The 17,073-nt window shown below is 44.1% G+C and overlaps 1 protein-coding gene across 3 annotated transcripts; it reads left to right on the top strand.

Annotated features, from left to right (window-relative positions):
- Nucleotides 1-4,127: 4,127 nt before the first annotated feature.
- Nucleotides 4,128-5,527, top strand: FGFBP3 (fibroblast growth factor binding protein 3). 3 transcript variants are annotated; one of them, XM_085229764.1, is made up of 3 exons: nucleotides 4,128-4,256; nucleotides 4,370-4,619; nucleotides 4,849-5,527. In XM_085229764.1, exon 3 carries the CDS (start codon nucleotides 4,928-4,930, stop codon nucleotides 5,420-5,422), a length of 495 nt encoding a protein of 164 aa, XP_085085890.1. In that variant the 5' UTR covers nucleotides 4,128-4,256; nucleotides 4,370-4,619; nucleotides 4,849-4,927; the 3' UTR covers nucleotides 5,423-5,527. The 3 variants fall into 3 exon arrangements, with proteins under 3 accessions (XP_085085890.1, XP_085085889.1, XP_085085888.1); XM_085229763.1 differs by having other exon boundaries at nucleotides 4,325-4,619; XM_085229762.1 differs by having other exon boundaries at nucleotides 4,128-4,619.
- The last annotated feature ends 11,546 nt before the right edge of the window (nucleotides 5,528-17,073 follow it).

Raw genomic sequence — 17,073 nt, 5'->3', positions numbered from 1 at the left:
TGAAGCTCACCCTTTCACAAGGCTTACATTTTTGATCAGCTGATAAGAAAGCTGGAGTGGTGAAGCTATTTCAGCACAGTGAGCTCAACAAGGGGCATCGTCAGTGCCTGGGTCAGTCCATTAATTACGGAATGAAGATATGAAATAGTGAAACAAGGTCACCTTGTTTCTCTGAAAGGTGACAATAAATGCTTGACATGCATCTGAAAAAACAAATGAAGAAAAATCGTAATTCTTCCCTTCCATGACAAGAGAAGAATAAGCATGGCAAGCTTAACATGTCTGAAAGAGAAGCAGCATCCTCAAGATGGAAGATAAGAAAACTCTGAATGGGTGGAATTTCAAATCAGAAAAAGTATTTACATAGAAAAATTAGCAGGTACTTGTTTATCTCCTATTAAGAGTATAGTCTTGATAGTGATAAAAAGTGGATAAAAAGCAAGTCAAAGCAAGGAATAAAAATACAGGCTGCAGAGAACAAAGTGATTCCTATAGAGCAGTGGAATCACTACCAAAAACCCAAATCACAAAGATCTCCTGAATTCCACTGTGAAAAACAGCACTGGAGAACAACAGATGTGTGACTCAGATCAGCTTGTGGGAAAAAAAACAACAAAAACCTGCAGGAGTGAGAAATGGAAAAGGTGGTCAATTTTTTTTTTTTTTTTTCAGCCAATGAATTAGGGGCAGCGTCGTAGTCTGGGGTGATTCTGAAATGCCACCAAGATGGTATTCAGCAGCAGCATGACCTGGTAACTGAAAGGCAAATTTTAAACAGATTCCACAGCATAAGAAATTGTAAGTTTTCAAATCTCTGATCAGTGCTGCAAATTTTCCTTAACATTTCTGTAATTTCTGCAAAAATCAGTCTTCTCAAATGAAAGGCTGAGTAGAACTTATTGGAATCTTATTGGCATAGAAGAAAAGAATTGGCCCACAATCAGGCAGTAAACCCAGACAAAGCCTTCACTCTGACCTCAGAGAAGCACTTAAGTAGGTTCTAGAAGAGACTTAAGAGGAAAAGAAAATTTCAACAAGAAAGTTCGTTTCATTTTACCCCCACTGTACTCTTGGAAACAGAACACAAATCCCCAGATTTCAACTGTCTGCAAGTCAAATCTGATAGTAATACATTAATGTTCAAATGATCTTACGAGACCTCTCAGTAGCCATGCTTATTCACCAGCTTCTGTTGGAAGAAAAATGAAACACACTTAGTGACTTTGTTCTGAAGTACTCTATAGCTTGGAGAGCTGGGCACCATGCAGGGTAGGCCTAAATTGCCTTTCTGCTGGGAAAAGTTGAGACATCTGTCTCCCCATGGCTCTTCAGCCACCACTTCTTGTCTTTTATACCATCCAGAGCTTGGCTTGTTCTCAACAAAAGCAGAATGAGGCTCTCAATTACTTGCCTCCCTGCAGACAACATTTATTACCACATAAAATGATTTTATTCTCTTGAGCCAAAAGCAAGAAATCTGAAGACTGGCATCTCAGACAAGTAGGTTAAACACAGCTATGTTCATGTAGTGTATTTAAATTCAGATTTATGAATCATCATGCTTTATACCATCTACTTCTCTGAAAAGGAACTTTGGATGACAGGCCAAGAGGCTGTGGCTACTTAACACCCACAAAGCAAGTCTATTCTTGCAATAATTACTGCTGCACTCTTACGGGCTGCAGTAAGAAGAATAAGCATTATTTTTCCCATTGACTGGAACTCAATTGAATTTTGAAAAATCCACACTCTGAAGTCAGAACCCTAACCCAATTGCCTGTATGCTATCTTCTATGTGGGTGAAGTAGCCTATACGTGGAAGAATCCTTTTTTGTCCAAAGAGTTAACAATAACAACAAAAACAGGATAATTCACTCACTGGTAAAATAACTGTGATTAAAGCAATGGACTGCGCTTCTGAAATGGAAAGATGTATAAAGAGACAGCTTTATGCAGTGGTTGAACATCTTCTATTGCTATATTTTTCTTCTTAGTTCTTCTCTTCTTTAAGTTAATAAACCCACAGCTTAAAATAGTTCATCTGAAGTCATATTCTTTAGGTCTGTAGCATTGTCACTGTGCTTCTGCCCTCGGTCCTGCTGATCTTTAAGATCAGTCCTTAAAACTGTATACGACATGCTAGTCAAGGGCTTATGAGTGATACCCTTGATTCTACCTGCCTTTCACAGTTATACAACAAAAGTCTCTGCTTCAGCCTGTGATTCTCCACAGCCTTACATGGGTTTGTTTCTGCAGAGGTGTTATTCAGTCAGCATTCCTTACCCTGGAGATGCACAGATCTGTGTCCTGTGATTCTCTGTATTGGGCTGACTCCCATGTTTTAGACTGCTTGTGTGAGTAATTATGTCAGCCTTGATCCAGATTCTAGCCTGACGACTCCAAACTGCAATCTAACCCAGCGTAACTGTAAACCCTTCCAGTTTCTCCCTGCATGAATCACACTATTTACTTAGAAGAACAGGGCTATTAAGTTCCAAGAGGTTTCAGGTTCTCTGTAGATATAAAGCAAGTATCTCTGTCCTGGTGTACAGGTGAGGGGGAGGAAAGGAAATTCAAAACCAAATCATACCAGCAACATGGGCTAGATTATTATTATTATTACTAACTACAAACAGAACAAAAGGATACAGAGACTTTGGTAAGAAATTAGAGGTGTTTTTTTTCCTCACGTGCCCACCAAAACTGAGAGAAAACTGCAGCACATGTAGGAGAATTAATACAGAAGTAATCAGTATTGAGAACTAACACCCACTTTACCACAAAAGTTGAGTCTCAATAATGGAGGAAAGTGTGCAAATATGTACTAGGAGAACACAGCAAAAAACATCAGGGAAGATACAATTACCACATGGGAAGTCTAAGCAGTTTTTCATTGTTTCTTTTTATTTCCTCAATTCCTGATCAGTAATAACTTGTATGCGACTTAAACCTGTCCAGAGCAAAGTGAAACAGCAGTGTTCATTAAATCAGCTATCTCCCTCCAAATCTGATATACTTAAGATAACCTGCTTTAAAAGTGATCTCAAGCCTGAGACAACTTCATTTCATATCGCATAAATGATATTAAGAATGTGAAAAATGGAAATGGAGTTCAGTGTAATAGAATATAGCAATTACAGGTGGTTGGACCTTAATCTGAATGCAGCACCACGGTTTGGTGGACAAATAAGCTAAGGCACATGATATGCCTTATGCTCCCTGGAGCCACAGAGGATCTTAAATAGTCATGCAGTGCATTACGGTGCCTCATGGTACCCACATCCCTAGGTTGGATGCCAAGATTCCGCCTGCAGTCCATGGGTGGTCCTCCGTGCCCATGAAAGGGATTTGCTCAACCCAGCATGCCGAGCAGAGCACTGTGCTCAGCTAACAGCAGCTAAGTCTTGTCCTGCAGAGGTAGGTATATATGTATTTCCAGGAAAGAAGGGGCTATTGGCTTCTACTTGATATTTCTGTTTGTAAAGCCTCTCCTATGGTTTATTGTCATTTTATTTCCCTCAAGACCCTCTCTCCCCTGCTGTTTCCAATTCCCAAAACAATCAAACAGGAAGAGCAATGTCACCATGCTTTAAGTATTAAACACAGTTGGGAAATGGAATCCCATGCCCTAGTCTTTCTCCAATTCAGGGGAAGAACTCCATACCCCACACTTTGGGCAGTTGTGCTCAATCTCTGCAGAAAGATAGCTTAAAGACAAACGAGTCAGTATCAGTCTTCCCCATTGATTCCTGCTGGACAGTATTTGCTCAAAGCAGAACAGCTCAATCAGGAAAGGTTAGAGAATGCTTGGTACCCCTGAAGACCCGGTGTAACTAAAGCATGCTTTTGCCAGTGCTGCCGCTCCAAACCGTTCTGCTCTCAGCAACCAGGGCAGCTGCCTGCAAGCCAGGCTCGTAGGCAACCAAAGCTCCCTTAGATCCAGCTGACACAGCCACGCGTTACTCAGGGGAGGCAGGGAGGGAACAAACCCAAACAGCCACGTAAGACCCTACAACCAATGTGCAAAAGTCGGTTTCTACGTGCCTAGGTGCAGCTGGCTCCCAAGGGCACCGCTTCCTCGCACGTCTCACCCAGAGACGTGAATCACACACTAGGTGTGTCACTAGGTGTCCCCCTCGGGCCGCGCACGGCTATCCCCAGCCGCGGGGACACAGCCGGGCCGAGCTCTGCCGGCAGCTCTGCCTCGGGATAACGGCACTGCTTCACGGACCGCCCCACCGACGGAGAGAGATGGTGTAGGTATACGCAGGGACGCGAGCACCTACACATAAAATTTCCACGTTAAGGAAAACAACCGTCCTAGAATTCCCCACTTCGATACTTCTGAAGCGATAACTTGTGCCCGCAGAACCACCGCCGCCGGACGGGACCCCCCAGCCCGGCCGCCGGAGCTCCAGGAATCCCGACCGGAGGGGGCGGGCACTGCCGGGGGCCCCGGACAGCCCCGCGTGCCCCCGGGGGCGGCTGCTGGGGAGGGGCGTCGGGGAAAGCGGGGAAGGGGGGGGACAGCCCCCGGCCCTTGATAACCCCCGCACCCTCCCCGCTGCCGCCAGCCGCCGCCTCGCCTTCCCCGCACCTGCAGCTGCCCGCCGCGCACCGTGAGTTCCCGGGGAGGCTGGGGGTCAGCGGTGCCATGGCGGAGTAAGGGGGGGAGCGGTGCGACGGGAGACGCGAAGAGAGCAGCTCGGTTCCCAGCTGTGTTCGGCAGCCCCGATGCCGCCGGGCTGCCAGAGAAAAGGAGGGAGGGGGATTTGAGGCGAGCCGAGAGCGGGGTCGCGGTCCCCAGCAGCGGGACGGCCGCCCCCCGACAGCCGCGTGTCTCCGCAGGGCGCGGGGCATGCGGCGAGTCCCCCGCCGGTCCGCGCCGTCGCCCAGGCACCGGAGGAGGCACCCGCGGCGCTGAGAGATGAGGCTGCCCCTGGCCCTGCTGACGCTGGCCGCGCTGGGGGCCGCGGGCGGCGGGCCGGGCCCGGAGGCGGCGCCGGCAGGGCACTTCTCCACGCCGGAGCAGCACCGGTGCGGCTGGGAGGTGCGCCGGGCGGCGGGGATCAGCGAGCTGCGGCTGACCTGCCGGCCGCCGGCGGGCCGCGGGGCGGAGCAGAGCTGCGCGTATCGCGGAGAGCCTTGGCGCTGCCCCGCCTACGGCGCGCGCAGCCGGCAGTTCTGGCGGCAGATCGTCGCCCGACTCCGCCGTCGCCGCCGGCCCTGCGCGGAGGGCGGCCCGCTCAGCGCCCGCTTCTGCGGCCCGGGCCGAGCGCCGCCCGAGGCTCAGCTGCGCCTGGTGCCGCCCGGCCCCATCCCGGCCTCCGCCGAGCCTTCCCCCGAGCAGCTGGCCGAGACCTACTGCGCCCAGCGCTGGCACTCACTGTGCGCTTTCTTCGCCGGCTTCTGGCAGGGCTGAGCTGAGCCGCCCACCGCAGCCTAGGCCCCTCGTAGCCCCTCGCCCCTCCAATTTGTCAGTTTTTTTTAACCTTTCTCCCCCAATAAAGTGCCAACTTTAATAACACTCTGGAAACTCGTGTAACTCCTTTCTCCCCAGAGCTTGCAGCACAGCAGTGAGTGGCTGCTGAGAGCTGGAGAAAGTGTGCGGACCAGGGCAGCACGGAGCACATTGAAAATTGTACAAGAAATAACTAACTACAAATTTATATAACAGGTTCAAGGTGCAGTGAAACTGCCCAGCTAAAAGCCACAGGTACCACAATACAACACAAAGACTTCACTGCATAGCCCTAGTAAAACTGCCTTGCTCACACAGATCTATCACACACAGAACAAGCTGCACAGTCATGTTTCCCACAGAGCAGATCAGGTCAAATGTGAGCAGATAGAGTTGAGAGAACAGCTGTGAAGAGACTCTCAGAGCAGAAGAGTTTCTTACAACAATGCTTTGGAAATGAGTGATGCTTTACCTAGCTAATGAGCTATCACCAAAGCTGCATTCCCATTTGCAGGAAAATACTCTTCTCACATTGCATCTGAAGTATACAGAATATCAAGAGACATGCACTGAACAGGCTTTTTTTTTTTTTGGTAAGTTCTCAATAGCAATTTCTGCAGCACGTGGATGTCCTGCATTATTTACAGCAGTAGACAGAATTCCACCTTTTCATACAGGGGAAGTAACATCACAGAGGTTTGATTCTCACAGCTAAGCATGTTTGTTAGGATGAAGTGTGATCCTATCTCACAGATAAGCACAGCAGTCTACATACACGATGCTACTGAGTTAGAACAGAATTTCAACAAGCCAGCCCTCCTTGGCTGCCCGCAAGCTGTCTGCATAGGTACCTTTAGGTACCTGTGCTCCTACACAGCCATAAGTGGGAGCACCTGTAAGCTCTGTGTGGTTTTGAGGGCAGCTAGGAGGAAACTACCACAAGGCAGTAAGGATCTGCCAAGTGGCTCCCACAAGAAGCCTGTGGGAGGCTGTTGCATATATCTTTTTGTCCCAAGATATTTTCTTCATAGCGAGTAGCTTAGCAGCACTATGCAAAAAGCTGATTGTCAATGCATAACTTGCACTTTTTAAAAAAAATTCTGTCTCACTTTTGCCTTATAATACACGACCAGCCATGTAGCCGGCTAGTGGCCATAGCATTGCATGCTCTCTTGGAATAATATACAGCTTTGTTTTACTTCCATGGCATTGGCACAGCAGCTTCGTGCAGTGCTTTTAGAGCTTGTATTTCATACTATCAGATGCAAAGGTGCAACACCATGGCAACTGATCTACTAATCCACATCACACTCCATTTACAAAACCAACTAGGAATTCTGAGCAAATACAATGTCTTACCCCATGAGGAAGAGAAAGAAGAGGATCCTTGCTCAGTGCTTCACTGCATTACCTCCCTTGCTCTCTGAAAACACAAAGTCTTTCCTACACATCACAAAATAATAAAATATAACAATCCAGGAGACCATATTCATTTAATCTACTATGGTTAATAATACCAATGTCCAGAGTTAAATAGCAACAAATACCAAATTTCTGTACCTTAGGTATTGTGGATCCCAAAGAATAAAAAACCAGTCAGATCCATAGAACTGTTTTTAAGGAGTGTAGATTTGTGCTTCCTCAATTAATAGAATTTTCATCCTTCTCCTATGATTAGGTGGTAGCTGACTGTAGCCATTAAGCCAACCAAGCACAGGAAGAATTTATAGCCAATATCTTCACCTCTACCAGAATCTGTTCCTTTCCAGCCCCACAACACAAGCTTGTCATCTCCTCCAATTTACTCCAGACACCCAAGTCTGCACAGGCCCATACTGCAGCCAGCCTTACCTCTGCTCTCCCACTGCAGCTAGGCCCATCCTTCACCACCTCCCTGATTCCTAATTCAGATGGCTCCTGCCATCTCATCCTTCCCTCTTCAGTCCCTTCTGGTCAAGGCCTACATCAACAAGCAGCCTAACCACAATACTGGAACCCAACCCAGCTGCTCTTACCCCACAGGCCTTATGAGCTGTGCTGTCCCACAGGCAGGTGATCCCAGGCACCACTAACGAGAGGGCACTTCCTCACAGGCAGCTGCAGGTGCTGTTACTCTCAGAAGGGTGCTGCCAGCTAAACTTATCAGCATAATAGAGCTGTCTTTCAAGGAAAAGCATGACTTATCTTTAAAAATAAAAAATCAATTTGTTTTTTAGCTTCTGGATTTTGAATACCAGAGGATGTAACTTCTTTCAAGTTTTCAGGATTTAAAAAAATCATCTTTGCCCCACATTGTAAGCAATCAAAATTTTTCTCTTTCCTTCGGTTGCTCACTAAAGATGGTAACCAGTCTGAATTTACATGTGTTAAGTGAGGTTATACAAACAAACAACTATCTCAGTGTCTGGAGTTTCTAACAAGATTACAATATCAATTTTCCTTAGGAGAAATATCAGTGATGCTGAATCCAGGCATGTTTGTAACACAGCTGGCTTTGCCTGTGGTTTTTACACATAGAAATCCGTGATAAATAGCAAACTGAAAGTCTCTTTCACGACTTTCAGATTTTGGAGGTACAATTACAACATGTTACTCTAATTTGTGAGGTTAAAAAATACAGCAAGCTGTCTTTTTGTTTGCAACAATCCCTGCCTGTAAAGTGATGACACAAGGTTAATACATGAAATAAATCTTTCTTCAGTAACCGAGCAGAGCTAAACTAAGAACAGGCATCTGTCAGTGTTTTGCATAGCAGTGATATTCACAGCAACGGCTCCTTTAGGGCTCACCATGGCTGTGAGTTGCTTTAAACCTTTTCCATTTCCTATGGGTTAAGTCTGGAACGAGGTGAGAGAGCAGTCCACTATTCATAAAAGGAAAGATGGTTCTGCCCTATGTGGACAGCTCTAGCTCTTGCTTTGAAGGAGTATCTATCTATTCTTGTTTTTTAAGAGGGAAACTGAAAACAAGCCAATGCATGCCAATATACTGCAATACATAGAGTTCAAGTTGCAATTTAAGGTATTGTTGTTATTGAGCTGTCATAGGCATACTTTAAATACTTACAGATTTGACTTGTCAGGCACTGCCTTCTGCACTCTCAGAATATCAGAATTGCTCCAGGGCCACAAGGCATCACTGAAGAGGCCGTCCACCTTCCTCCTCCAGGCCTGGTAAAACCTCAGCCACCTGCAGAATCTTTTAGTTGTTTGTAGAAAATCAGATTTTAGAAAAGGAGATGATGCTAGTGTTGGGCTTCTGTGACACCTGTGATTGTTTGACATTGTTGTTTTCTACCTAGATTTGAGCACAGTCTGCTCTGAGGGGATCCCAAAGAGGTGGTGTGTCTGTGGGGACTTGTGGTGCAACTTAAAAACAGCCACTAACAAATAGTAAGACAGAGGAACAAAAAAGCAAGTGAGAGTGGGTTGGATAAAGGAACCTTAAATCTCTGGGAATTTCTCTTTAAATGACTTCACTGTATTCCAGGCTCTCTCTTGTGCCTTGAGCTCTTTTCTGAAGTCCACTGTAAAGCAAAGCAAAGCAATGCAAGTGAATGGCAGGCTTTGTGGTTTTGCCAAACACCAAACCCTTTTCTTTGTAATAATTTGAATTTTTAAGAATTCCAAGCTCAGTACATTAACATGGTTACATGAAAGAGGCTTTTACCAATACAGTGTTCCAAAGCTCAGATTAACTCTCCCGGCCCTCACAACATTTTGTTAAGTGGGTGGGATCTGAGTACAATCTCACATAAAATATCTACAGTTTTAGAAACAGTTCTGAGTTTTGGGGCTTAACCTCGCTTTGTACGTGCCATGCTTTGTGCAATGCATATGCTCCATGTTGGCTGCTGCAAAGACAAATATTTTGCCAGTTTATTTCAGGCATTCAGGAGGTTAATGCTGCCATGTTTTCCTGAAGAGTACGAGGGCGTGAGAGGGACAGAAAAAGGCAGCAGCCCAGTCTGCATTCCTGTGGTGAATAGCGGCCTGGCCTGCCCGCCATGCCCGCTGTGCTGCAATCCCACTCCTGGCTCCAGCCTTCCCATTGCAAAGCCCCTGTGACAAGTGCTGTGGGCCCACCCGTGTAGTCTTGAAGCAGCAGAGAAACACACAGATGCCTATTTGACAGCAACAATGTGATGTATCTCCGTGTTCCAGAGCCCTGACCTCACTGCTGGCCCTCACACCCTGCTTGGGTGCTGGTGTTCCTGGCCGCTCTTTGCCAGTGTGCGTGTTGGGAAGAGGGTTCTGCTGCCTGGGGCCAGCACTACTGCTGTGTGAGCAGCTGTCTCACGCTTTGCTCTAGGAAATGTGATAGAACAAATGTGTAAAACTACTGAGTATGTAGAGCTCACCTGTTCAGTTTTGTCCTGTGCCATTCAGAAGTGTTCTGTTATAAATGAACCACAGTGAATAATTCTGATGTTACTTCAGTTTTACACCCACTGCAGAGCTATTGGATCAACAAAAGAAGTTTTATGATCATCTCTCAGATGGAAATGTAGGAATAATTATTCCTTGTATAGTAAGGAATTTATTGATTTCAGACTCTAATATTCCACTATTCTCTATTTAAACTGTCATAAAATGAGAGAATGTTTGCTGAAAGGATCATGGTAAACTCAGAACTACGCTATAGAATCATTAAGGGTGGAAAAGACCATCCAGTCTAACTAGGAATCCATCACCACCATGCCTGTTAACCCTGTCCCTCAGTGCCAGGCATCATTTCTTATTACATGGTGACAAAATACTGAAGATAAAGTAACTATTTATCAAGGGGAATACAATACATCTTTAACACAGAACATATATAAAAAAGATTTTTTTTTTTTCCCCAACAAAATACATCAAAATCCTAAAACAGAATTGATCTATTTCAGCACACAGCAAACTGAATTTAAAGCAAAAAGTCTTAAAGGATCTTTTTCTGTAAATCATAACCAGAGGCACTGTTTAGTCTGAGCAAACCTACTGCAGTCAGCATCTTTTGTTGCAGGACTAAGTGAAGGTCTCAGATCCCAAAACCTCTGTATGATTTAAACTGAAAGAACAAAAAATCTGACAGAAAAAAAATATATATATATATTTTAAGATTGTGTTTGGAACTTGAAAATATAATAGACATCATCCTCTAAGTTAAGTTAGTGAAAAGCTGGGGACGAAACCCCAGTGGCTGACTTTGAAGCTGTTTTTCTTTTCAACTAAACAAAGTGCTGTTTCATTCCAAAGTCACCACCTTTAGCAGCAATATGATTTGTACTAACAGGAATAAATCTAGCCTCAACTCCTTGCATTTTCATCTCCTTTTTTAATTTTAAGAGCAAAACCTTTGGATATTGTGAATAAATTTATCATGTTTTCTTTTGATGGGTAAAAGGTAACGACAGCCATACAAGAGAGTATTATTTCATGTTAGTTGAGACAAGATGTTGAGGGTTTAGAGCTAATCTTTTGTCTCTGCTCAAAGACGAATGTATAAAATTTATATGCATGCTTCTGTCCTGACAGCAAAGACCTTCAACACGACTCTCACTGAGAGCTAATGGCTCTTTGGGATTCAACTCTCTAAAGTATCCTGGCATGAAATGCTCCCTTGCGATTCATCCCCTGCTAATAGCAGCTCCAAGACTACGGTCTCGCTCTTTTTTTTTGAAGTTCTATTATCCCCAGCTGAAGCTGCCTGTGTTTTTATTGGATCCAAGGCCATGTAGCGTGGACGCTTTCTCCCCTCCGCTCTATTCTCTCGCAGCCCTCAGCAGACATTGAGGCAAACTGAAGGCCCTATTGAGAGCAGGGCCTGATGTCATCCCACCCAGCGAGGGGCCAATGAGTGCGCTCCTGCGGCTGACACAGACAGCCAGAGATGTGCATATCAACGGCATCTTAATAGCTTCTGGGGGCTTTTGAAATCTTTATTAGTCCATGGTAAACAGCAGAGGTAGTGTGATGGTTTGTTGCAATGAACCCATAGCCAACAACTTGACAGTGCCATAGTTATGCAGTAGAACAGCACCAGCAAACAAAAAAAATGCTTTGATTTAAGAAGTTATTGTAGGTCTAAGGGAGACAGTCTCCTATTTTCATCTCTGGCAGATGAAGGCAGTTCCACAGTGAAGGCCAGCTGTGTGCAGGACACACACGTGGGGACAACACAGCACTGGGCCACTAAGAGGCCTTGGGCTGACTCTTTCTGAGAGCACCAGGCTGGCAGAGGTGGCCCAAACTGCCTGGCGCTACTTCCAGCAGGACATGAACCTCCTACGTGACCAAGCCATGCGAGCCAGCTCTGGAGAACAGACATCATCTAACTTTAAATTGGAATGGAAGTGAGTGCAAAAGCTGGACTGGGGGGATCAGAAGATGGTGCTAGAAAAAGTCATTATTTCCTGAAGATGAATAGCTAATTTCTTTTCAGTGTTACACATTCCAGGTAAGGGCTAAGTACATATAATTACTGTTTGTAAACTTTGAAAAGCAATATGTTGCACGCCATATTTTTTGTGCACCTTGGAAATCCCTTTCACCACGTGCTCATGCAATGGACTCAAGCTATATCTCACTGGCAAGCCAAGGCTGAGGAACATTGCTTACGCCATCAGCTGCAGCAGAAGCTGGCCTTGCAGCTGAAAGAGCCAGCCTTGTCCTTCTCCTGTCTTTTTTTCTCTTCCCTTTTTTTTTTTTTTAAATGTCAGCTCAAGTATTTATGCAGCTTTATTACAAACAAGATGAGGGATCCAACCCAACTTAAAGAGCTGCAGGGTGAGTGAGCTTTCAGCAGGGAGGTCATCATACAGAAGATGAATTGAGGGTCCAAAGCCAGGCAAGCATGGCTTTCAGCAACAGGACTGCTGAAATCTCTGAAAACAGCTGTAAGTCTACACCATGAAAGCTGTTCACGTCTTACAACTGAAGGTGATTAAGAGTGCACAAAGATCCATTCATTTATCTTTCTGTAAACCTGGTCTGAAGGGTGATTTGAAACTAGCTAACAGCAGCATGTCCTTTAGCATCATGGACAGGGAATCAGACAGAACAACCAAGGTGACCCAATATAGCTTCCAAATTCCACACACACATTTCCTTGTGGCTGCGGAAGATGCAAGACTGTCCCGAGCAGCACCTCAGAAAGACTGATGCCACAGTCATCAGAGAAACAGGACTTGGGTTGTGTCACTCAGCAGTGATCAGACAAACTCGCTGGAAGACAAAGACAGAGCAGCAGGTCTGACTCTAGAGACTTCTGCTTATCACTTGTATTACCGGAGCATCTGAAGGGCTTAACTACATACATCTGGGTAGAGACTGTCCTTATGCCATAAAAAATTTGCCAAACCCAAGAAGAAAACATGGGAAGAAAGGAAGTACAAAATACTTATTTTTGAGGCAGCTTTAAGGTGTTCCAATAGATTCTGAGTTCTCTCATGGAACTCAGCTACTCTGAGGCAGGTTTGAACAGGGCAGCTTGTGATCAGAAAAAAAGAAAAAAGACTATTTGGAACTGAAGAGAGGTTCCTAGAGAATAAAGTGGGATTGCTACTCCAAACGTCTGCATAATCTGTTCTTTTGTCAAGAAAACTCACAGTAGGCTGTAGTGAAAAGTATAAAAAACTGTCATTATAGACAGGCAGCAAAAATGCTCAGTTCACCATACATACTGCCAAATGAAATACTGGTGCTACATAAAAGGCAAAACAGATATACCGGTGCTTAACAGCAAGATGAAATGATTGTGGGTTAAACTGCATGTAGAGACACAGCTTTCTACTCTTTTCTTTAATACCTGCAGTTAACTCTGGCAGATGCTTGTGGCAGCTGTTCCTGGGCCCCTCCCAGAAGTGCTGACCAGTTAGTGGAGCAAGGCACCAGGTTTCGGAGCATTTCCACTCCCTCATTTGCAGCAAAGGGGCACAATCATCTGGTTTTGACTTCTGGTTCTAAAGATCACCAAGCACTTGAAATCTTTGTTACAGAGAACTGACAGCAGTTCTGTTCTCCTCATCTCTGTAAATGCTCTGAATTGCATTTTGTGGGCTCGGCTTGAGTCAGATCTCTAACTCCTAGCAACAATTTCAGTGGGCTCCGATAAAAGGTCATTCAAGTTGATGCGTACATGTGCACACACATGCAAGCTCGTCCCCAGCGAAGCACAACTTTCCTCAAGTGAAATTAAGTTTACTGCAACTGCTGCTCGATTAAGATTTTAACTGGAAGAAGTCAGACCAAGAGGTATGATTTCTGCCAGGTCTCTTAAACCAACACATCTGCGTCACTGCCAACAGTGACTGAAAAATGGCAGGATGTAAAAGGGAGAAAGCCCCTCACAAAAATCTATTAAAATGAGCCACGAACACAATGCCAATGTGGAAAGTCAGGGGGATATGCAAATGCCTGCATGTCCCAGAAACCCTAATCCTATCAAGAATGCAGAAGACGTTAATTTGACCATCTTTCACAGCTCATAAATCTATCTGTAGCAAAGCCAGGCTGCCAGATGTCATCAAGTAGCACTTCTTTGATGCTGGCACTTTCAGCATAGATGCTGATCATGCCTCAGTAAAGACCAATAGAGAGCATTGTATGTGTGGCCTTGAGAGCAGCTTCTCACATTTTGCTACAATAGGGGAAAACAGTGGGAAATGTGAATGACTGATTGTCAGAACTGGTGGTCTCCCTTGTGCTGCTTTCCACATACAGAACTATAGATTTCCTATTCGTTTTACAGCGTTAATATGCAGATTACTCTATCTTGTTCTTAAGAATTAGTGGTATCTGCTTCTCAACTTAATTTCTTGAATTCTAAACTATAAATACAAGTGGACATAGTTTCCTTCTTGGAGGCAGATACCTCTTACCTCCGAAACTGCTTAAAACACCAAACAGCTTTGGTATGATCTTACTTTCATGCTTTTAACATCAAGAATAAAAATATTCTACTTCAAAGTACAGTTCTCACAATCAAAGAAAAACATACATACATTTATCCTACTCAAATACAAAGTTGAAAATTGCCCACTGCAATTTAGGTTCTTTATTATCAACCCAGATCAATTTATTTTGCTTTCACAGGCGTATACGATAAAGAGCAACAGCAGCTATGTTTGTGTGAAAGCCATCCAGGTTACTCCTAGGTAAGAAACTTCCTTCCATCCAAACTGGAATGCCTTTCAGCTTCTCGCTGGATCTTGTGGCTCTCTGAGCTCTGGACTGCAGCACCTTGGTACACAGCTCAGCTGGAAAAAGAGACCAGGCACAGTTACAGAGAACACTGCAGAGAAACAACTGGAAAGACAGGACTTTCCATCAATGCAGACAATTTCAGGCTGACTGCTACCTATAGGCCCAGAGATCCTGATGGAAATTACACTTTATGTAGGACTCGTACATCCCTGCCACATGCCATCAGACAACCTGCTGAGCCCCTGGGGCTGAGCTTGGGATGTGCTATTCCAGCCAAGCTGTGTGCACAGCCTTTTCTCTGCAAGGCCACGCTCTGAATCCTGGTCTGACCTCCATGTAGTAATGACAACACAGCTATGCTTGTTACTCCTCTTTAGGTAGCACTGTTAAAGAGTAGCACTGTAGAAGAGTTCAGTTGGAAGGAATCTACCCAGACTGGGTACAAATAGATAAAGGAATTCCACTACGTTGAAAGAAATAGACGCTATGAAAAAGAAGAAATCAGAATAAATTTTTTAAGCTATGAGACACATATCATTAATTTGCTTGGGGACTCCTGGTTACATTTTACCTTTAGAATTAGATACAAAAGGACAAACACATTGTGCCTGAGTTTGTTCCAGTTCACAGCTTTACAGTATCTGTGCTGCTAAATTAATAAATACAGTTCTGATTAATTTTTTCTGAAAATGCTGAAATTCTAAGACAAACACATGGGATTTTGTCCTGTTTACTTATATAAGAACATTCGTTAATCTAAAACCAGGAATCTGCTCAGCAAGTCCAACCTTGCTGTCTTAGCAGTGTTCCATTCAGGTAAAGACAATGAATCACCAAATCCTCCAAACCTGTACTGCAGAATCAGTCCAGTGAAGGAGACATTTTAAACGTTATTTTTAAAATATTTTTTTAAAGGAAAATATGTTATTTATTGATATTACAATAAAGCATCTGTAATACATAACAATTCACCCTATTACACAATTAACAACATTTAAGCTATTAATTGCACAACACTATATCATTACTTATTCTTCTTCCTGCAAAAGTAAACACAGCCCAAATTTGATACACGAAGCATTTAAGTCATACATTGAGTTAAAGTCCTTTTTCAAAAAGCTGGCGGTTCTGGGAGAGGGGAAGGCTCAGGAGGCAGACAGTGGGCACACCTAACACAGAACAGTTTGTTTGCAGCAGGTTCTTGGCTATTAAAAGCTGCTATGTGTATAACATGAGACTCTTGTATCTCTTGCAAATTGTTTTCATGATTTCATTATGTCTACCAGACTACTTCCATCCAGTGGTACACAAGTGTATGAGCTGCTGTGTTGTTTTGATTGGCAGTTGTCTCTGATGCTGCTTCCCAAACAATCCTTTTAAGAACTACTGCTTAGGATGTTTGCTTTCAGGTTTTGAATCCTATTTCTTTTGCTTGCATATGTTAGTTTCCAGGTCTAAAGCGATGGTTTTGAATTGGCTGCAATTTTTTCCTTACAATCATTTGAGCTCTTAACAAGAGCAGCTATTTTGAAATTCCTGTCATGTCTATGCATCAACATTTGTTTGCCATTTCAACTCAAAAATGAGACAGAAATAACCATAAGTTTACAGTACCCTTACAATTTGCATTTCTTTCTTCAAAGGCAAATAGCATCTTTCTCCCCTCCTGTCTTCTCTCAGTTATCAACCTTCCCTTCCTCAGAGCAGAACACATAAACTCCAAACCAGTCATCTACATGCTTTTTCCTCTTTGTCTTGCTCTCTGTTCTGGTCGCCTGCAGCTCTTCCTGGTCACCTGGGGAGGCACACAGCCAGAGTGAAAATCCCCTCCCTATGCTGCTCCCAAGCACCATTCCCCACGCCTGCTGGCAAGTGGCAGCTAGAGGTATGTGCCTCCCTGTGCACCTTCAGCTACAGCACTGCCCCTACTGTCACCATCCTCAGCCACTGCAGCTCCAGTGTTATTGCTCCTCTATAGTGAATGAGCTAAGGGAAAAAGAATGCGTGTGCATCCTTATAAATACACATGTACAGGCACCACACAGCACGATGCTTAATGGGGAAGTTCAGGGTAGAAAAGACAGGAGCAACTTCTTTTATACAATTTACTCCACTCAAAATCAGTGTCAACACAGCTCTTGAACACTGGACACACACTGCATGGATAAATCTTAGTTTTCAGTTACATACAGCAGAAGAGTCTTGCCAAATTATTTCTGAGTTTGAGAACTGAACTCTTACTATGAGTATAGTTTTGAAAAAAATTAACATTTTCAATTTCTTTAGTTGAAGCAATTATTTTTACACTAATTACTTTACAAAATGCAGAATGGAAAGCTAAATTTACTTTTTTGTTTGCTTCTGGTAACAACCTAGATAGGCAAAGTTTCCAGAAATTATTTTCTTTGTAATTACATTCCCAAGATA

The sequence above is a fragment of the Meleagris gallopavo genome, chromosome 8, assembly GCF_905368555.1.
Source record: "Meleagris gallopavo chromosome 8, MGAL_WU_HG_1.1, whole genome shotgun sequence".
Classification (NCBI taxonomy): Eukaryota; Metazoa; Chordata; class Aves; order Galliformes; family Phasianidae; genus Meleagris; species Meleagris gallopavo.
This window is presented reverse-complemented; position numbering and strand designations above follow the sequence as displayed.

Coding starts and splice junctions, on each gene's coding strand:
- FGFBP3 (XM_085229764.1), top strand. CDS start 4,928: ATGAGGCTGCCCCTGGCCCTGCTGACGCTGGCCGCGCTGGGGGCCGCG.